At 42.5% G+C, this 22,556-nt stretch overlaps 2 protein-coding genes across 2 annotated transcripts in view; both read left to right on the forward strand.

Moving 5' to 3' along the window:
* Window positions 1–114: 114 nt before the first annotated feature.
* CCDC82 (coiled-coil domain containing 82) lies at window positions 115–14,522 on the forward strand. The gene is made up of 8 exons (XM_054269875.1): window positions 115–248; window positions 377–940; window positions 1,438–1,669; window positions 2,827–2,919; window positions 4,935–5,059; window positions 5,612–5,782; window positions 10,715–10,900; window positions 11,447–14,522. The coding sequence occupies exons 2-8, from the start codon at window positions 398–400 to the stop codon at window positions 11,510–11,512; spliced, it is 1,416 nt and encodes a 471-aa protein (XP_054125850.1). The 5' UTR covers window positions 115–248; window positions 377–397; the 3' UTR covers window positions 11,513–14,522.
* Window positions 14,523–20,468: 5,946 nt separating this feature from the next.
* The window catches only part of MAML2 (mastermind like transcriptional coactivator 2), a 207,484-nt gene continuing 205,396 nt past the window's right edge, over window positions 20,469–22,556 (forward strand). The window contains exon 1 of the mRNA XM_054269933.1: window positions 20,469–20,864. Within this exon, the coding sequence (XP_054125908.1) occupies window positions 20,469–20,864 (396 nt within the window). The remainder of the gene's footprint in view (window positions 20,865–22,556) is intronic.

Here is a 22,556-nt window from a genome sequence, read left to right on the forward strand (position 1 = left end):
CGGCGCGCGAGCCGGAGTGTCCCGAGGCTCGGGAGCGGCCCCGAACGGCCCCGGAGCGGGAGCGGGAGCCGGAGCCGGCCCTGGCCCTGGGAGCGGGAGCCGGCCCTGGGAGCGGGAGCGGCGCCCCAGGCCCGAATCCTTCCTCCGTGCAGCCACGCCGAGCCGGGCGCTTCTGCGCGTCCTGAGCGAGGTGCAGCCTCTGGAGAAGTTGCTGTGCGCGCTGAGTGCTGTTCGGTGCCGGTTTACGAGTGAGTCTCTTAATGGTGCTGCTAAGTCATGAGCATGCGGAGCAAAATGTACTCCTTTTTTTTTTTATTTTCTCCCCCTCTGAATAGCACAGTGTAACAAGTGCTTTGTTCTGCCGGTTTATATTTAGGTGTGTTGCTACAGCTTTCTGATGGGGGTAAAAACAGCTGTCAAAAGGTACGAAACAAGAAATAAGACAGAAGTGGCATCACCCAGATCCCGAGTGGATTGGAGACGCACTAGAAGGGCGCTCATACTGCCGGACAGCAATGACGAATCTTCAGCCGCCTCTGAGGAGGAGGAGGAGGAGTCTGCCTCATCCGAAAGCGAAATAGATGAGAAAGATCCGGCGGCTGTGCAGCGCAGCCCTTCCGATCAGCGGGAGAAAAACCACAGTGGGGAGGTAGCAGAAGATGATGACGATGAGTGCGTTGTGCCTGGGAAGCGCAAGAGGCTGAGCGCCTCTGTCATGTACGACAGCGATGGAAGCGAGGGCAGTGACATACTTGTTAGAAGGGTCTCTGCCAAACGCCGCTGTATAATGGATGACGATGAGAGTTGCGAACAGCAGCCTGATAAAACATGCTCTACAGAGAATGCTTCTGCTCGCAGGAAACACAAAGTGCTTGCAAAACTGAAGGAGCTTATAAGACAAAGCGCAGCGCGGAGGTCCTGCAGCAGTGCAAGTTGTGAGGTCAGGGTTTTATCTTTGAAATTTAATTGGAGGAAATCCCCCCCCCCCCAAAAAAAAAATCTCAGGAAAGGGTAAAGAGGTACAAATCAGTTGGATTTTTTGTGTTTGAATGCATGACAAATGAGTAATTGTGTAATATTTTAACAGTCACATTAACTGGATAACTATTGACTGCTGAAAATCTATCAAGTTCTTTTTATCAGGAAGCAGAATACTTGCTGAAGTATTAGAGTCTTAGGGTCAGTCTTATAGATCTGTTAGCTTAACTCCTAGAAGTGGACTGAAGAGAGGTACATGGATGGAAATGGCTAATTTAAAGCTGAAAGTACTTGTTATCTAATACAGAATTACGTATTTTTTGGAAATGTGTGCTTTCTTGTTAATTGAAAAAAATGATGGTTTTAGATGGTCAAAAATCTTAGCTGGTGTATGTAGGATTTTGTCTGTGCAAATACTGAAAATTCTTGTGTTTGAAGTACTTTTTAAAATTTAATTAGGATTCTAATGGTGAAGCAATAGAAGAGGAACCATTCTGTCAGTTGCCCCTCACAACATCAGAAGGCAGTGAAACTGATGGTGACAGCATGAAAGATTTTATAGTAGAGGAAGAGGAAAACGATGATGGTGATGACATTGACAACACAGAGCATGTGAAGAATGAAAATCAGCCACATCAAAAGCAACCAAATCCATCAAACAGCGAGCTGTTGGCACACTACATCCCACAGTGTAAGATCAAAATTAGTGATAATTTTTCATTTATAACTAGCTCATAGTACTGTAATAAAAATTAATAGGCTAAATACAAATGCTAAAGAATAGGATAGGATATTTAAAAGCAGATACCTGAAAGCTTTCAATTTATTATGAAAGTATTCTGATTTCCACAGTAAACTTTTGCAGTCTTTAAATATTTAATTAAAGAGAGGGTATAAGTTGGAAGGAAGAAAGTGAAACCTTATTGCACAATTTTTTTTTCAGTTGGTCTGATTTAGGATGAAGTAGACTGCCTATGATGCATTAATTCCTGTGGAGACCTGAAGGCATCATCCTTCATCCTGCAGTCTTGTGGTTTATGCTAACAGCAGCTATGTTAATCTGTCCAAATTCTGTTCTTGCTACAGGTTTGAGGCTTGGGATTTTTTTTTTGTTGTTGTTGTTTTTCTGCTTTGTTTTGGGGTTTTTTATGCATTTTTATTCTGTGGTGGCAAGACTTGGGACCAGAGCTCTAGTGTGGATTTTGACTTCACTGGCCAATCTCTGCTGAAATCCACAGAGCAGGAAAACTCTTCAAGTTGTTCTTTTATGAAAACCAGTTTCTGGATGGAGCAGAGAGATTTGAAGCAAAACCTTATGCAAGTTATTTTCTTCCATATTTTGTTGTTCAGAAGTAGGTTTGTAGTGACTGGACAGTCAGTGATAGTTGTAGTTGTCACAAGCATTTGTGGTATTTCTTCTCCAGAGAAGACTGCAGCAGAATTGTATTTGAAAGAAAAAACACAACAAACAAAGCGCAAGCAAAAAACCCATGACCACAACATAAGCTTGGTCTTCTCTGATTTATATTATTTTCTTCCATTTGTGGAACAAATTCTGCACTTTTCTTAGTGTTTGTAGGTCTTGCTGTGGACTCTTCTTGCTGGAAGCACATGTGACTTTAGAATGTTAAAATTCTGTAGGATCATTGGGATAAGAAGGACAATTTTAAGGCAAAATCCTGTGGGTGTGTATGTTGTGCATTGAAATTATTTCTAAATCTATATTTAAATAACTTTAAAACTATAAACGTACAATACTGGAGAAGAATTCTTCTTACAGGACTTCTAACATGACTCTTTTTTTTTTCCTTCTTTTGGTAAATTTTGGTTGTATTGCTTTCTTCCCAGTATCTCGCTGTGATCATTATGTACACTTCAAAAGAATAGTAAAGGCTTTCCTCATAAATGCAATTGATGACACTTTTCTGAGCTCATTATATGGTAAGTAAATTTCTTTAAATAATATATTAATGCATTTGAAGTTATACCAAGCCATTTGTTCTAGGGAAGGGTGTTTTTCCTGATTATAGAACTGAGGGGCCTGAAATCTGTGATTTTCCTGCTATATAACTTTGGTGGGGGAGAGCAGAGGGGTCTCTATCTGAAAATGATACAGTAATCTTGGAAAAATGTGTAGACTTAATTCTTGAGCACAGAAGGCTTGAAATGCCTTGAGATGTAGGAATGTGTTTCTGTGTTCCTAATCAGTAGTAGCCTTTCCAGTATGAAAACCAAATTAGTTTCAAAGCAGACACCTCAATGAAAACATTGCAAGGTCAACTGGTTTGTCAAAATCTCTTGTACTTCACAGCTTTTTTTTTTTAGGAATTTGATAGATTATAAAGGCTTTTAGTTATGGAGATGACTCTATATAATTTTTTTCCCTTTTTTTAACACATCAGATAAATAAGCGTCAGCTGCAGTCAGTACTTGTCTTATCCTTTCTGAGGAAGTGCTTCTTGGCATTTGGCCTAGTGGGGCTGAATAACACCTCATACATAGTTTTGTAAACCCTGTAAAGATGGGATTAAGGAGAGGACTCTCAGTGTCAGATTATGGAAGGAATTAGTGAAATGCCAAGAGTGGAGGTTTTGGTGTCATCGAGAATTTAGAGGGAATGGAGAAACTGAGGTACACCACAGACCTCAGAATAAAGGCTGTATACTCTTGGAGCTAAAAAATGTCTTTCATCTACCACTGCTAGTTCTTTCAGGTGTTTGGTTTGTTTTGTTTCAACGAGTAAAAACAGGCCTTTGAAAAGTAATAAGTAAGCACTGCCAGATTAATGTTGTAATAGCTTCCTTCTATTTCAAATGATATCTGCTTAATAAAATGTAACAATTTACTGCCAAGTTGCTGGAAGTAAATGAGCTCTGCGGGTGAGCTGGAGGTTGTACGTGAACATTGTATGAACATAGCCTAGCATTTAAAAAATGTATTTTTGTAACACAGAATGGATTGCTCTGAGTTAATGGAAGAGAATCTCTTCATTAGTTTTGACTCAAGAGTAGCTATAACTCCAATACTATAGTATTGGAGTTCACACTTGCTTTTTATTGGGAGGGATTTTGTTTTGTGGTCTAGCACAGCCTCTTCAAGCTCATACTGCAAATGTGTGTGTAAGTGAATATGGAAAACAGTTAATTGCAATTATGGTGGCTATAATGATAATTAACTACATTTATATAGAGAGCTGGATAGCCAGTGGCCCTTCTCAGGTCTGCCTTTTTTTTTGATAACAGCTTTGCTAGAAGGCATGGGAGGGTAGCTGAATTAAGTTTTGTGTCTGTACACACTGAGGTCGCAGGGCAGTGTGCATTGGCCACCATCTAGGGAAGTCCTGTTTAATTCCTGGAGTCCAGCATATATTTGGGAAACAGTAATAGTGGTAGTTTTACTCATCCTCATGCTTTTTTATTTATTTTGCTTGAGTATTTGGAAGTACTTATGCTAACTCAAGGCATCTGACTATGCTAGTAAAGTAAAGATCAGTTTCTCTGTGATCTTTGTAAGTGACAAAGAGAGTTGTTGAAATTTCTGCTCTGAAGTAGCTCAAAGCAGTTTGTGTTTGTGGATTCCAACCACTTCCCTTATACATTTCAAACAAATTAAACAGGTTTGTTGAAAAGCATGACATTCCACCACATGCTTCCTCCTTTTCTGTTGTTTTAAATAGGATTGAGTGAATGGATCTCCTTTTGGGATGAGAGCTTTTGGCTTGATTGTAGAATTTGTGCTTGTACCCCTTTTAAATAATAAAATATATCCTTTCAGCGAGATGCATGGATTGCATGGATCACTTTTATGGGTAACAGTAGCAAATGCATTCAATAACAGTTTAGTAAAATCATTCATAATTCTTAGTATGCAGAAGCATAATGTCCGTGAAAATTTTATCTAAAGAGCTTGTACAACGTAGGGTGGTCAGCATATTAGTGATGATTCTCACTGAACAGATGGAACAAGACAGAAGAAGTATGCACAGGAGATGCTGCTCTCACTGCATTATTTGGATGACCGCTTCATTCAGACTCGCCTTGAGAACTTGATCTGTAGAAGTCGCTGGAAGGATCGATACAAGGTATCTAGATTCTGCTCTAAATGCTGAAATTCTCTGTGAAGGTGCAACAGTCACTATAATTATATTTCCTTTTTAATAGCAACTATTGTTCTTTAACATTAATAATTTGTTTTGGTGCTCATATAAATATCAAAAACATTTTACATGTTGATAACCAGACAAACATTCAGGTAGCAGAAAAGAATCTGTTCTCAGCTACCTGAATGTGTCTCCTGCTAACTTCAGCAGTTGACATTTGAGGATTTTTTTGTCACTTGCTAAATGTTCTAATAAGATTTTTTCCTCCTCCCACAAAAAGGTAAACAGTATGTTAATCATGAACTTTCTACTACTACAAAAAATAGGTCAGTATAGAGCAATTAGTTGTTGTATGTATGTTACTAGAAGAGAATTAATGTCATGGGTGTGATGATTTAATGATCATTTAATAATGAAATTTTGTTTCATTTCTATCGGACTAATTTTGTGTGAGTACAGAGCACTCAGTAGCCTGTTAGAAGCATCGTTCAGTTTGCAGTGGTTCTTTAATGTTATTTGGAATCTGTTTTTCAGGAGCGTGTGGATTGTTACCCAGATGTTCGCATAAGCTTGCAAAGTGCACAGAATATATCTTGTCAGGCCTGTGAGCTGAAGCGGTGGTGCAAGTTCAGTGTAGTACTCTCTGGAAGGCTTTATAATAGTAAAACTTTGGAAGTGGATGACTTCATGTCAGGTGATAAACAGGTAATTTCAGCACTATATTTTCACTATATTTTTCAGCTTTATTTTTAAGTTTTTCTTTAATCAGGAAAATAAATCAGATGTTTTTCTGTGACCTTTGGTTTTGCCTGCATCACAATGACCCTTGTGCTGTTTCCTCCCCACATCTACCCCTTAATGAAAAAGCCCTTCCTTTACCTTTGTGTGTGCCTATAATGCCCTGAAGACTTTCCCAGCAGGAATCTTGCATTGATTGGTGGTCAGAAATGCTGTAAAAGTAACTTTCTGTATGAGGGACAATCATTGCCATTGTATGATTGATTGTGTTTTCTATTTTGGTGCAGGCAAGGTTTGTTCAACATTGGGTTGCTAGGTTTACTAATTCTGTGCCTGCTCTGCCTCTAGCACTTGGAGGGTCCACGTGCACTCCAGCAGTTCTTATTTGCTCTAGGTTCAAACTCTGAGTGAAACAGTGCAATGGTCATTCTAGCAGTCCAAGTGTGACCTTGTCAAAATTTATTGCTTCATTCTTCAGATGTTTTTCCCACATCTGCTATTTCCCATGTAGCTATTCAGTCAGGACAAATTATCTTGGCATCTCAGATGCATTTACACTTGCTGATCTCCTTTCAAGAAAACTTGTTCCTAGCTACATCAATACATTTTATTAGAGCCTTTTCCCCATTACTGCATTATCAGAATTACTTGTCCAAACTAGAGAACACTTCCATTTAGGTAGTCTTCCAGCTATTTCTCCCTCAGTTGTCACTTCTATTGGATTAGATTTTTTTTTTAACTAAAAGGCATCTTTCATGTTGTTACATAATGTTCCATTAGGCAGTCATTTTAGGTGATTTAATAAGTCACCTAGAATATTTTAATAATAGCCTAATACAATTTTATTTCACAGCTGAGCCTTTTGAAAACCTTGACTCTCAAGAATCTAGGTGCTTCTAATATTTAGAGACCTTCCCTTCAAAATTACAGCTACACAAAATTGTTATGATTTTTAGGTATGCATATGACCTTCAGTAGTGAAATTCATGACCTCTTATGATAAATTCAAAGCACTTGATTTGTCAAGAATAAAATATTGCTACCGTTGTTTTACCAAGCTGATATCCAAGTTCTGCCTTTCTTCCCTTTCAGGAGACACAGATGGTATTTTGTTTGTGAGTGTAAAAGAATTTTTGAACACAGCTGAAGTTCCTCACAGTATTTGTTGAAAATAAAAAAGTTTCAGAAGCAGAGGTTTTTTAAGTATATTTGGTAATGAGGTATAATAGAATTTCTTAAGTAAAAATAAAGTGAAGCCCTTGCCAAACAGGAAGTATACCTTACTGAAGCTCAAACCTGTATTGTTTTGGTGTTTGCAAATTCTTTCATTTACAGATTTGAGAGCTGTCACCATGATTATCATTTTGTCGTCCTACAGGCTCTGCATGTAATGCAGGAGCTTAAAAATATTTGACTGTTTTTCTTATATTACAGACCCTTCTGAGCAACAGTTGCTGATACTCTGTTTTGAAAAGTATGTATCTGCATGATAGTCAAGAAAGCTAGGCTTTTCCAGCAATACTTTTCCTCTTTTTAATCCTGTTTATTGGAGTAAAGCAAGTCGTCTGCAGTCATCCCAGCACTGATACTGCAGTCTGTCATAGGCCTTCTTCCTTACATACAGATCACTAATTTAAAAATACTCAGTTTTTCATGGGAAGTGTGTGCCTTACCTAACCTAACAGAAATAATTAGTGAACTAGCACAAGAATTTAATCTTTACCTGACTTTCAGCTTAACTGTGGACATAACAGTAGCACTTCCCTCACTCCTGACCAAATGTTGTCCTGCATAAAGTGTTGGCTATTTTTCACTTTGGAAAAAACTTGAAATATCCTATGGAATACTGAACTAAATTGCTAGTTCATTTTTGTCCTCTTCGGCTTAGCAGCACAAAAGGAGAGCTTTTTTTACCCTGTGTACACCAGCATCTGGGGATGTCTGCTATGTGCCTGCTCAGTATAGCTCAGTGGCTGTTAAGGAGGCTCAGGAGAGAGGGTAATTGAGCACTTTCCAGTCATTTTTGATAGTATCTTATAATGCAACATTTGTGTTCTTATGGTGACCTGCAGTTTAGACTGCTAAAAGTACTGTTCTCAAGTTGTCTTTAAAGCTCTGCTGGCAATGCATTGAGCAACTTGTCCTGCCAATTTAGAAAAAATATAAAAGAAAAAGAGGCTCATGGAGCTGCATAAAACTGCCATTTCACAAGCCTAATTGACTGATAGAGAAGGCAGTTCAGCACTGACAGATCAGAATGAACAGAAACATGTTGTTGGACTATTTTCTATAGATTTGTTTGAAAATACCTGAGAAAAGTGGATGTGAAGAGAACAAAAACAGACCTCCAACCTCTTTCTTCTGCATAAAACTTTCCTTTTCTCTCGTCTCTGAAGTATTCTGCTTTGCCAGTAGAAATAGAAGAGAAACAGCTGTTCCAATTTTGCTTAGGCTTGCAGTGATTGTTCACTGTTTAGGTGCCAATTCTCATTTTCCCCTGATCAGGGAGAATCACAAGGTTTAGAGATATAAGTGTCCCCCATACTTCCTTGCTTCTTATGTCACCTGGATTATAAACTGTTTTCTACTCTGTCTTGGTGTTCTGTTTATAAACAGGCTTAGAGGACATGGATTTAGTCACTACATGTTGTGCTCTTGTCCAACCATGCTCCTACATTCCATACAAAGTGATTTAACACAATTTTGGCTGATAGGGCCAGCTTGAGCAGATAAGTTAAGCATTAACACAGAGGGACTGAGAACTGTGAGGGGAAAAAATTAGAGTACAGTACTGAGATTCTTTCCAAAGCTGCATTCTGAAATAGCATTGTATTTTTAGACTATCTTTCTTGCTTAAAAACACAATACATAGTTACATTTATACGATATTTAGCTATTTGCCTTTGGCATTTCTCCACGTTGCATATAAATAAGCTATGAAACTCACTGCCACAGGATATTTTGGAAGGGAAAAACACTATTGGGTCCCAAAACAATTTAGACAGGTTCTTGGGCAAGGTTCTTTCACACTATGGAACATGATATCTGGGATGATACAGACGATCTTAACTCTTGACTGCCAGAAAACATGCAGTAGTCTTATGATCATTCTAATGTTTGTGCTGGATCTTATAGTAACTTCCTACATATCTCCTGCTAACTGTTGTCACAAGGGAGAAAACTGGGCCACCAGTTTGATATAAGATGGTATCTCCTATTTTATATCACATAATGTTCCAAATGCCACACCTCATTGCTTGGGATACTTGAAAAGTTGTGCAATGCTCTACAAAACACTGGCAGCTCAGTTTTTCATTGCTGCAGTATTTGAAATGGTGCTTCTGGAAATTTGAAATAATCAGCATTAGTTGGTAGATCTTGCACTTAAGAAGCACCTGCAGCACCAAACAAGCCTTAGTTTTTCAGTTTTGGGGATATTAGAAAATGGAGCTCTATATAGGTATAACATTTACATGATCAGTAGAGACTTAAAATATAGTAATAGGCATTTTTATCTCAAAATGTTTAAAATTTCAGTTAATAACAATTTACTGTAGGTCAGATCAAATGTGCTTTTAAGTGAGTGTGTCTCTTTTGACTTAACTGATACTATGCCTGATGATATCCACTGAGCTGCTGATTAATATGTTTAAGAAATTGAGATATAATCATATAGTTAAGAGAATCTATAACAAACACATATAAATTCCATTTACATAATCTTTAAAACTACACTTTTCTGTCACTTTCATTGTCAGCAGATAGAGCTAGTGCTAGGTTGCACAGGTAGGTCAGATGGTCTGGGGAACTGCTCACAGATGCAAACATTTGGTCATGCGTTCAGAAAAGCTCCCTGAAAATGTGAGTTGTAAGTATTAAATAAAGCTTAACCTGCTTGTAATTTGAGAGTATTTGGATTATTAGCAATAAAAGGTATTGCTTTTGTGGCTCAGAAGAAATAGTCTTGCTTAAAATTTAGTTGATTCTTATATATATATATATATCTGCATGTGATGTAAAACAGCAATGCAATTGCAGGTAGCTTGCATTACTAATGCAGAGAACTTTAACCACTTACTTACTTGTTATGGAAAGGTATCACAAGACATCGGTTCAAAACAGGCACATTTTACCATTTGGTTACCTATAAATACTGCTGTGAAAAAACTGAAATAATTCAGTTCCATCTTTTCTGCATGAAAATCATAGAGGTTAAACTGGTAATAACTGGGAGATGCAGAGGTTTTATTTTCTGCACCATCATAGCTTAGCTATTCCTCCCAGACGGTTGCAGATGAATGTTTGTATTGTATAAAGCTTCAAGTTCAGATTTCATTTTTTTGAAGTTCAGCCTCTTCATTTATTAAGTGCTGTGAGGTGTATGCCTATATATGTTTATATGTATTTCTTGAAGAAATATTGTATATTATTCAGTCTACAAAATGTTAAAACTGGTATTTCTTCTCCCTAGGAAGTACTTACATATTAAGCAAAAGTAAGCAAGTAATTCCTCAGTAAGCAAATAATTTCTCTTCCCCTGCTTTCACAATATGATGGTTGTCTAAAGTGTTAGTGATTTTGTAACAAAGTTCCACCAGGAGATAGGAAAGATACAACCAATTACAAACATGATTGTGTTTGCAAGAAGACAGCACTGATAAGCTGCCATTGCTTGGATTTGCTGGCTGCCTGCTTGCTCAAAAATCTTTCTGCTGTAGCTGTGAAAACTACATGGGTTTGTGCTAATTTTATGCATGTAGTGTCATTCTGTTTATTTCATTATTCCAAACAATTTCCTGGAAATTTCCTGACTGGTTAAATCTTATTAGATTAGCCCACCAATTCTATAAAGATAAATATGGTTCTATCCAAGGGAATGTTTTGTTTGCTCTGGCCTAGGTTTTGAAGGTTGGTACGGTGTGTGCAAATCGTACAAGAGTTTATCACAACTTGAAACACTTCAAGTACAAGTTATACATGGATTGCAGCTCCATTGTGGAATTGGATGGTGTTGAGGATGAACCAGTCAAAGACACTGTGGAGCGGCTTTTCAGCCACTTGGAAGAGACTGGGTGGATTCAGAAGGTATGACTGTTATTCCCTGTATTCTTTTCCAAGCAGATGAAAGTAAGTTCAGATAAAATGTCTGATTTAATGGATCAGTTCTGAGTTACTGTTCATCAATAGTACAACTCATTTCAACCATTCCCCCATTTCTCCTGACCCAGTGTTTCAAGCTGCTGTGCTCACACAGAGTTTGTATCAGCTTTTGCCATGAAGCTTTTTGACAGCTGCATGATCTCTGGGCTGTGGTGGGCCAGCCCCTGTTTCATTTAAAAGCAGCAACATAACAAACTTGAGCTGTAACTTGGAAAGATGGGAAAGATGTACATGAGGCACTAGCAAGAGTATTTTAGAATTCTGTTTACACTGAAGAACTTTTAATTGTTTAGAACTACTTCATGAACTATTTCAAGACAATTTGTAGTACAATTGTATTTAGTATGCTTTTAGATGTAGCCTCTAAATTGTTATTGGCATGCTTGGTCATGTGTTGAACAAGAAAAGCAGTGTCTGCATAATTCAGTTATTAAATATGGATAAATTGTACAAATTTTATTTCATTCACAGAGATACAATGATCTTGAAGATTACCTGGAAGATGCAGACAATTTCCAAGAAGAGAAAATTGATTAAGAGGTCATATAACTCTTTGAAAGACATCTTTAAAAATGGGAATGGCCTACTTCATCTGCATGCACTTTATCTCTGCCTGGACTTCAAGATTTCTATGTAGGCCGTTACACGGAAATTCATATGCCTTTAAATTACTGTTTGATAATATGCTGTATCTTTTTTTCTCATCTGTGTCAATACAAATCCAAAGTTTTACCAAATCAGTCCTTCCAGGCTTACTGCATTAATCACTTTAAGTTTCCTACTGTTAGAAATATCAGTTCAATGTCTATTTACTTGTGGAATAAAACTTCCACCTATTCAGATTGAGCTGCATTGTAGAGAACACAGGAGATGCTGATATCTTTTGAAGTGGGTATATTTGGAAAGGTAAGGCTTTGTTATACCAGAACTTAGGACTTGCATCTTACCTTCCTTATTGCTCATTATGTACAAGTCAGTCCAGTCAGTTAGAACGATAGTTACAACAAACAGGACCCAAATGCAAAGATCTATTTCTCCTCTGACGAATCAGTATAGACAGTTGCAAGGCAACAGAGGAAATATTCTGCAGTCCTGACTGCATTTGCAGCACAGTAGTCATTCCTCTCTTGAGAAAGTAGGTGATGAGTCACAGTATGGGCGTCATACAGACTGAGTCTGGCTCAGCCATTTAAATGAGCACATGGGCCCACATTGCTGTCTCTGATAAGTAGCTGGGGCAATATACTGAGATTTTAAACATCGGGTTACATTGTGCAAACATAATGGCAGCACTTGGAGTAACTGCAGACCTAAGAGAATGGGTTAATATGCCCAAGGAAGATAAGCAAGAATTCTTCCAGTGTAACTTAAGAGAAAGTAGGAGTTAGTCAGAAACAGGATGCATGGCTTACCGGAATTGCATGAAACCCAAATCAGAGTAGATTTTCAAGGATTTTGGAAGGGTTTAAGTATGGTACTGCCCATTCTGAAAAATTGGACAAGAACTGCAAATGTGTATTCACAGCCCAGAAAGCCCACTGTGTCCTGGGCTGCATCCCAAACAGCATGGCCAGCAGGCTAAGAGAGGTGATTCTGCCTCTCTGCTCTTATGAAACCCTACCTGGAATGCTGCATCCAGTTCTAGGGTCCTGGCACAGGAAAGACAGGACATCCTCCTTGCTGGAGCAAGTCCAGAGGAGGGTCACTAAATTGATCAGAGGGCTGGCTGTAGATTGGCTGAGAGAGTTGGGGTTGTTCAGTCTGGAGAAGGGAAGGCTCTGGGGGACCGTATTGCAACCTTTAAGTATTTAAAGGGGGCCTACAAGGAAGATGGAGAAAGACTTTTTACCAAGGCCTGTAGTGATAGGGCAACAGGTTTTGAACTCAAAGAAGGTAGGTATAGATAGACATAGGGGAAGAAATTTTTTACTGTGAAGTTGGTGAGGTGTTGCAGACATCTTTTCATGAAAAATCCTTTCCTTAGAATTTTTCCTCTGGAGAAGCTGAGAGGCCTCAGGAACAAAATGTAAACAATGGTTATCTGCTGCTGTGGAATGCAACAGGTGGATCTGTGACTGGCTCATGTTGGTTTGTTTGTAATTAATGGCCACACAGCTGGCTCAGGCTCTCTGTCTGAGACAGAAGCTTTGTTATCATTCTTTCTGATTCCATTCTTAGCTGGCCTTCTGATGAAATCCTTTTCTTCTATTCTTTGAGTATAGTTTTAATGTAATATATATTATAAAATAATAAGTCAAGCCTTCTGAAACATGGAGTCAGATCCTCGTCTCTTCCCTCATCCAAGAACCCCTGTGAGCACCGTCACAGTGAGGCACTGGCACAGGTTGCCCAGAGAAGGTGTGGATGCCCCACCCTTGAAGGCTGTTAAGGTTAGGTCAGGATGGGGCTTTGAGAAATCTGGTGTATTGGAAGATATTCCTGGCCATTATGATCCTTAAATGTCCCTTCCAGCCCAAATTATTTAGTGTTTCTGTCTCTGTATTTTAGGCTGCATATAAAAAGAATCATATATAGCCTAAGAAAAATCAAGGGCACAGTGTTTTGAAACCTACATCTTGCTGTATGCACATACTCTATTAGTCTTTTGTGGCTGAACAACTTAGTGAAAGATACTGTTAATACTCTGAATCATTTTAACATGTTACTCTCTCAGCAGCAAAACGAATGGAACCTGATTTCTCATAGATTTGTCCATAAGAAGTCACCACATTTATTTTGCCACTTTACTGGGAACAGATATCCAGATTGGGTAGGCAACTGCTGCCAGATGTATTGCTTAACAATGAACATCTGCTGCCTTTTTACATAGAGATTCTACCTTAGATTTATCATTCACTACTCTTTTTCTAGCATTCATTGTGAGAAATTAACTGCTTTTACTTTTTTAAAGACTTGAAATTCAGCAATATTTTAAATGCTATTAGGCTAAGTTGGTAGCATCAGTACTCCTTTGTACCACATACAGATACAAGATATACAAAAACAAGATGAAAATTCCCAGTAAACAGATTGAGACTTGCCATCAAGTAAACTTATGTTGAAGATATTCTTTCCATACCTTATCTGTAAGTTAGACACATAAAATTCTGAGGTTTGATATGTCTTATATCTATCTCCCTGGTTACCAAAGCTGAAGGTTTCCTTCTGTATTCCTTCTCCTCCCTCATCTCTGTTCTTCTGGGAATATTGGTGGGAACACACCCATCAATTTAAAAGTACTTGGGAATCCATCTTGAATATATCCATTTTAGTTATTGAAACCTCACTTATTTCTGTTAACAAAATCTCTGTAAAGTTTGGTTCACTTCTCTAGAACATAACGTATGTTTGGTGTACCTTAATTCTTACAAAGGAAAACCATTATGAAATGAGTTCTGTACCATGTAATGGAATATGTCCTCTTAGAGCCTTCCTGATTGGTCCTAATTTTTGCTACTGTATGAATTTTCTGAAAACTCTCAAGACTATGAATTTGCTTTAAAATTTTGTTGTAGGAATAAACGGTTGATTTCTTATTTTGCTACATTAAAACAATTCACTACCGAAATAAAGAATAAATTTGTGAGACTCTGGCTTGCTGATTACAAGTAATATTTTAAGAATATATACAGTTTGATTGGAAATTGAATTGGCCCATTCTGCTTGTTTTTTTATAGCTCAGACTTGTTCCTCGCCTCCTCTTTATTCACCTAAAAGGCATGTGCTATCTACAGCATTTTTTTTTCCAGATCATTGTTTTTTCTGTTGCTAGCAGGTATACAGAAGTATTCTGATGGAACTTCTAGGTAGAAAGTGCTTCCATAGGTTTACTAGTCTTGGCTGTGGTATCACCAGTGGGACTAAAAAATTCTGTAAATTGAAAGCACTCATTTCTGTTCCAGTAAGAAACGGATATTTGATTTGGCAGGAGCTGATGTTTTTGTGTGTGTTGTGTCTCTTAAACTCTGATATTCGCCTCACTGAGATGGGAGGAAGTGATAATACTTTTGTGGCTGTTGTTCTATCTGAAGTGTTTCTGAAAGACAGCAAATATGAAGTGTCATTACATCACTTTTACATTTGTCTTCACCACAGGAAGTTAAAAAATTCTTTAGTAGAGTAAATATGTAAAAATTTAGATCAAATTTTCCAGGTCTGTCTGCAAATGCTAGTACAGCATGAAGCACAAAGACTCTTACCCCTGAGACTTTCTATATATAGAATCAATCAGTAAGAATATTTCTAGCAGAAAAAAAATTGTGCAAATGCCTAATGATGGGAGAAGTTAGAAATCTGACCAGTTTTTCATGCTTTTTTTTCCACCTCAGAGAAGCTGAATGGAGTTAGGAGGTGAGAGAATAAAATGTTTGTTCCAGTAGGACATTTTAAATTGTTTTTAGTGTTAATTTTTGAAGCAGTAGCTCTAATTAAGATAAAGTACCTGTCTTAATGGAACAATGAAGAGAGCTCAGTATGCTATTAGACTTTGCACGTGAGATTGATGATCATACTTGGAAATTGCTTTAGTTCCTGTAATGTTTTGATAATCTGCTCCAGTTTAAGTTCTGTAACTAGAGATGGTGATAATGATGAAGTTCACACAAGGTATTTATGCAAGGATCAGGCTGACTAACATGATGTACTTCAGGGACAGGAGGTTCTTTTTGGTCTATATTCTGTCCAGTTTTTGCAGTGAAGTATGAAAAGAAACGATTTTTCTCCCTCTGTGTCCTTCAGTTTTTGGAAAGAAAGTTGTTTGCTAATAGTAGATAGCTGTTACTGCCACTTTTTCGACAGAAGGCTTCTCCTGTTTCCAAAAAGCAGCTATTTTTAGCACTTCAGCAGGCAATTACAGGCGATTCCCATGCTTAACTCCTCTAGTTTACATTTATTTGGATAAATAAAGGCTTCTAGTTTTAGCCGTTTTTAAGTCTGTCTGGATAAACAGTGTGCTAGTGTGCATGTGTGCTACACAAACACTTGTAAATACAATACCATTCCAAGAGAAATATCCGGCACACATAAAGTAGTCTTCAAAAAGTTGCCTTTCTGATTCTGATTTGAGAAGAAAAATACCAATTTCTAATCTGAATTCAGAGATTAGACAAAAGAATGTAAAAAAGTATGATCTACCAGCCGAAGAGAATATGAGAAATATGTGAAATTACATTAAAAGAACCTGATAATAACCCCATCAGTGGTTCCACTTCCCTGAATAGTTGATGTGAATTTTGGTAATTGTCTAGGTAGTAAGTGGTGGCATGGGATTGTTTGGGGTTTCTTCCCCTATTGTTTATTAAATAAGACATAAACACTGTTTCTGTGGATTAATTATTATTAGTTAAAAAAACCCAAAAAACAACAAACAAAATCCCAACAAACAAACATAAATGCTCTGTTCAAGATTTCTTACTTCACAGTTTAAATCAGCAATTGCAAGCAGCTTGTGCCCAAAATTTAAAGATGAGAAAACTGACTCAGGTGCAGTCAGACTCTGCTTCAAAGTTAAACAATTTGCCAGGTGAGCAGCATCGTACATGAGCCTAGCAGGGAATACCCCAAGAAATCAAAATGGCAAAGGGCAAAGAACTCTCACTGAAAAGTAAATAATGGAAACGGCTGAAAATTCAAAGCTCCGAGTTCAGAAAGTCCTCTGTAGGATTGATATTAAGTATATGCCATTCCAGTGGAGTTAATGTAACTTTGAAGCAATTTGATATGTGATTTCTAAGCACAGAGGAATGAGGAATGTGCTGAGACTGAAGCATGCACTCAAGATTTTAGGTGACATAGGTTCAGCACAATCTTTTTGTTCTATTTTGGAAAGTTATTAGCACGATGGGATGTCTATGGTGAGAATTCCTGGCTGTGAACCCAGCACAAATAAGTGCTTTTCTCATCTGGAGAGGGCTGCTGCTTTGGGAAACTCAGAGCTTCAACAGCAGTAGGGAATTCAAACAGAAAAAAATGCTCAAGCATGACAGTTCAGGTGAGATTACAATGTCAGGTAAAAAGGTCACAAATTACTGTCAACAGAAGGAATAAAGTAATTAATTGTTCAAGGACCTCTTAGGTTGTTTTATCCTGAGTGTGCTTATGAGAATGCCACTAATCGCAATGGATGCTACAACGTGTTAAGAACCGTTTGCTTTTAATTAAATTGACAGCCGACCAGTCCAAGACTGATGGCAGTATCCAGGGGTTGGTGACATTCGCCAGGGTCTCCTGAACAAAACTTGGGAAGCCGAGGGATGGCTGTGGGGTATTTCCTGCTCGGAAACGCCAGGGGCAGCATTTGCTGCGGATTGAGCGAGCGGGGCTCGCCGCGCAGCCCCGCAGCCGCTGCCTCTCGCCTCGGAAGGGAGAGATCACACGCAAACCGAACTCTAGAGATGCTGCTTGGCAAAAAGCGCATCTTAAACGTCTCAAGTTAAAATTAAAAAAAAAAAAAAATCTTTGCTTGGAAAGATCACTCTCTGAGTTCTATGAAGTCTTGTAAGAGCGAGAGAGAGAATTCCTCCAGCTGTCTTGGTAGCTTCCGGAGCAGCACCATGGATTTCATGTTCCCACAGCCACTTTGAAAAACAGATTAGCCATCATTTAAAACACTCTCACTTATTCTCCATGAGATTCGTGTGCTACTGTTGCACGTGTGTTCTGTGACTGACCCCCTTAAGCACAGTAATGACATCTGAGCTGTACAGAACAAATAAAAGCCCAAGCAAGGCCTGAAGCAAAGGTAACATTGTCTACTATTTTACAAACATTATAATTTCATTTTCCAGCTGTGCCAACCCACTGTTCTCAACAGATTCAAGCTACTGTTACATATCAAATAATAACCCACTCTTCCTCAGTTGTTCAAGGTTAAACAACAACAAAAAACGCTTTTCCTGTTAGCAATAATGCCTTCCTCTGAAGGCAGCACAGCCCCAAACCCTCTCCCACAGACCTTATCCCTCAGCAAAGTCTCAAAGCATTTGCTGAAACAAACATGGGGCTGGAGGCTCTGGCTGATGCTCACCAAGCCAGAACCTGGAAACCCACATCTTGCAATAAACCCTGATGTTTGTTGCTGCATGAAGGAGATGGGGGTCATGAAAGTGAGGGGTTTTATATTTCCCGTATGTCTAATGCTGCATACCTTTTATATTCTGGGGGATTTTCCAGGAATGTGTCACTTCATCACTGGCATTCAAAGTATTTATTTGCATGACCTTGGAAGGGGATAAAAACACCTGAGAGGGTTATTGTCAGTTCCTCCTCATCCTCAGCTTAATGGTCTCGGTATGCTGAGATGAAATTTGTGTATTTTTCTGACTGGACCCGTTGCAGAACTGAAAGAGATAATGCACCCATCTACTAAGGGCTGTACAGTCCCAAAAGACCTTGGAGGTTTTCCATCAGGGATGTGTCTCTGTGTGCTTGGGGGCCATTTTTATTATTACCAGAGGTATTTGGGAATTTGGCTAATGCAGCCACAGTAGTACAACAGCATATTGCTTTAATAAAGCCGGCCAGCTCCCAGCTATTTCTGCATCCTCCTTTGCAGCTCACCTACACCAACACGCAGAACCTGACGGCTGCCAGTTCCAGCAAGGCCAGCTCCAGAGGCCAGATCTCGCAGTCTAAAATTGCCCTGCTCTAAATAGAGGAGCCGGGCGAAAGAAGCACTAAGCCTGCGGCTTTCCCGGGGAGGAACCACAGTGCAGGCGCTACGTGACTTGCCCCGGACACCCAAGAAGCTCCTGTCAGCGCGGAGCTCCCACATCCCGAACCTGACCTCGTGTCGTGCACTGGTCCCGTGCATGCGAGCGCCCTAGAACGCGCTGCTTGTTTTTATACTGTCTGTTCCAGAGAAATCCAGCTGGTAGAGGAGCGCAGCGCTGTGATTTATTTGAGAACTCCCTCGTACTCGCCTGAAGGCTCGCCGCCGGGGGAGGAAGGAGAGCGCGGGAGGCTGCGCTCCTCGGCAGCTACTCCGCGCCCGGCGCGGCACCCAGGTAGAAGGCGAGGAGGGGAGCGGGGATTTCCTTGGCTTCCTCCCATGCTCGTACCTCCCGGGGAGCGGCAGCGGCAGCCCGACTCCCCTCGGCGGCCGCTGGGAGGCTCCGCGCCTCGCCCCGGCCTCGCGGGCGCCGCGTCCCCGGCCGCGCTGTGTGTCGGTGACACCCGCCTCCCGCCCCCGCTCCGCTCCGCGCTGCTCCGCGCCGCGCCGCACGGAGGGGCCGCGGGCAGCTCCGGCACCGGCAGCGCCGACAGCGCTCCGCAAACACCCGCCCGCCGGCGCGGGCATGGAATATACAAAAACACAAAGGAAAAGTGGCTGCTGGACTGTTCTGGGGGCAAAATGCTGGAAGTTTGTAAGTGCAACTCTCCGTTTGTAATTACTGTCTGAAGAGGGGCTGGGTTGCTTGTGTGGGGTTTTTTCCCCCCTCTTCCCCTTCTCCCCCCTCCTCCGTGCTTTTCTTGAAACTGTACTTGAAACTGTTCGATATCTGGGAGTAAAAGGGAAAGTACGCGAGAGGAGTTCTTTGCCTGTGTCCGTAGCTTGCTGCTTAATACTAAGCGGGGAGATGAGCACTGAAAGCAATACGGATTTATCCAGTGGCTGAATTAAGTGAAGGCGAATCGTGGTTTGGAAATCCACTGACTGACATTGTTCCGGACCGGGGGATCTGTCTCTCTGATTTTTAGAGGAACTACAGTTTAGCGGCAGCCAGCCGGACACAGTCACCACGCCGCAGAGTGGCCAGCAACGAGCGGGCGAGAGAAGCGAGAAAGCACAAAGACTGAACTAACCCGACCCTCCTCCTCTTTCTCCTCCTTCCCCGGCTCTTTATTTGCACATTTACTAAAGACTTAAAAGAAAAAGAAAAAAAAAGAGAGAGAGAGAGAGAGAGAGAGAGAGAGACCCCAACAAACCCACTCCAGCTAACCTACGAGATTTTCGGTCCGCCGGGGGTTTCTCCGCGCCGCCGACCACGGCAATGCCTTAAATTTTCACTTCAAGGAATAACACCCCCCGCTCCCCCGAAATAAAATAAACCCAATAAACCTGCCAAGTCTCACTCATTCCCGACGGAGATCTCCTTCGTCCAGGGATTCATTTTGAAGGCAGCGGCTCGCTTTATTTGGCTTTTTTTTCCCCCCGTTCTCTTCCCCCGGCGGAGCCCCGCCGTCCCCCCCTCACCGGGCGCCCCTCGGCCGGGGCTGCCTGGCCCCGACCCCCGCCCCTCCCGCCGGCCGATGCTGGCGCAGCCCTAGCGACCCCCTCCCGCCCCCCGATCTGTCAACCCCCCGCGGGGCCGTCACCGCCCGGGGGCCGGGCGGGGGTGGGCTGGGGGCGCGGGGCTGACCGCCCTCCGCCCCGCCGCCAGCCCCCGGGCTCGGGCTCCCGCCGCTGCCCCCGCCTCCCCCCCCATCCCCCCCGCCCTCCTCCATGCGGCAGTGAGGACCGACCCATCCGGAGGGCCAGGACCGGCAGCCAGCGATGGGCGACACGGCTCCCCCCCAGGCCGCGGGGCTGGGGGCCGGGCTGCTGGGGGGGGGCCCGGCGGCGCCCCGGGTGCACAGCGCCATCGTGGAGCGGCTGCGGGCCCGCATCGCCGTCTGCCGCCAGCACCACCTCAGCTGCGAGGGGCGCTACGAGCGGGGCCGCGCCGAGAGCTCCGACCGCGAGCGGGAGAGCACCTTGCAGCTCCTCCACCTCGTGCAGCAGGGACAGGGCGCCCGCAAGGCCGGCAAGCACCCCAAGGCGGCCGCCGCCCCCGCCGCCGCCGCTGCCGCCGGCGCGGCGCCCCCGGACTACCACCAGCACCTCCTCGGCAACGGCGGCATCAACGGGGAGCAGCCAGCGGGGGAGCAGCGCGCCTCGGCGCTCCTGGCGGTGAGTCACAGCGCCCGCTGCCGGCGGGGAGGCGCCGCGCCGAGCCCCCGCTCGCCCCGCGGGGCGCCCGCCCTCCCCGCGCCGTCCCGCGGGCCCGGCCGCGTCCGTGGGCTCGGCCCGCTGCGCCGCGGGGCGGGCCCTGCCGGGCGCCGGGCCCCCGACGGCGTCGAGTGTGTGAGGGGCGGTGGGCGGGCGCCGAGCTCGGGGGGCTGAGGGCGTGTGTGTGTGTGCGCTCTTCGAAGGGATTTGGGACTGCTTGGGCTGCTGCTTTGGGGTTTTTTACATCGTGCTGTGCACCTAAAAACGCGTCGCGCGCCTCTGCCGTGGCGCCTTGCCGAGGCGGTGACAGCGGCATCCCTGAGCAGGGCAGCGGCAGCCGACGCTGTCAGCGCGTCCCCGAGCGAGGGTCAAAAGTAGCGCTCGAGTATCACCCGCGTTCAGGATTGCTCCCCCTGCCCCGCTCCATCCCGTTCGCCAGGGCTTCAGGCACCTCTTTTAGGTCGTTTCACAGCCGTGCCCCTGGAGCTGGGGCAGTGCCTAAGCTCGGGCAGCGGGCACTGTCCGGAGCGGAGTGGAGCAGCTCCGAGCGCCGGCCTCGGCAGCGATGCCCAGGCTGTTATTGTCACCCAGAAGGTTTCGCGGAGCAGAGTTACGAGAGTTTTCCAGGCACTGCCGCTCTGTAAATGATACGCTGACCTTTTTCAACTGGAAATTGCTCTGAACATGTCAAGGAGGCGAAGCCTTGTCTCCTGTTACTTTATTACGAGCAGGCAGTGCACCACGCTTTTGAAGGCGTTTGCTCCGCTGTGCTGCCTCCCAACTCTTAATTCTCGGCACACATGCGAAACACTGAGAGGAGTGACTGCATCCTGATAGGCCCGCGGCTGCTATTCGAACAGCTGAAAATAGATCGCTCCCTCTGCTCCAGACATCAAACTTATCTTTCTTAGTGCCTGACGTATGCTAAAACGGGACCTTTGTGGTCGTTTCTCCCTCCTTACCCGTGCGGTGCGTGGATCGACGTTTGGGGCTGCGTTACTCAGCATCATTCGTGAGGGTGATGATGTAAGCGTTAAATGCGATAACATTGTGTCCAAGGGGAGTTTAGGCGCTTCCACCTGACTCAGTGTTCAGATTAAATCTCCCCACATTCCTCGTCACAATCAAGAAAGCCATTATCTTATTTTTCCAGTGTGTATTAATGTAATGCTTTGCACTTGCCTTATGGGGAAAAAAAAGGGCTTTTACCTAATAGTGTATGTCCCAGAAAAATTCACTTTCAGAAAACAGGCAACAGGCCTATGTGAGGGGTTTTTTTTGTTTGTTTTGTTTGTTTGTTTTGAATATTTTTTTTTGCTAGTTGTTACTATTATCATGAAATAGCTGGAGACAGCTGTTTGGAAATGCTAAATGAAACAACTCCCAAGAAAATACTGAAAGATTTTCATCTTTTATGTGCTGAGAGGTTGTTCTTGTTTCTGAGATATCACTGATGGCTATTAGCCTGCTGCTTGCTGGAGATGCTATATGCACAGCCCTCGCGCTATGTTGTGTGTTGCATTACCTCCCAGAAAACTCCACACACACACGTGACCTTGAGAAGCAAAAGGTCTGACAAAGTTCCCATCATTTTTGCACACCAGCCTTCGGTAATCATGCTGACAAGGTGTGTGACTTCAGTGAGCATGACAT

The sequence above is a fragment of the Melozone crissalis genome, unplaced genomic scaffold, assembly GCF_028551555.1.
Source record: "Melozone crissalis strain CALT ecotype California unplaced genomic scaffold, PUWL_Pcris_2 ptg000008l_1, whole genome shotgun sequence".
Taxonomy (NCBI): domain Eukaryota; kingdom Metazoa; phylum Chordata; class Aves; order Passeriformes; family Passerellidae; genus Melozone; species Melozone crissalis.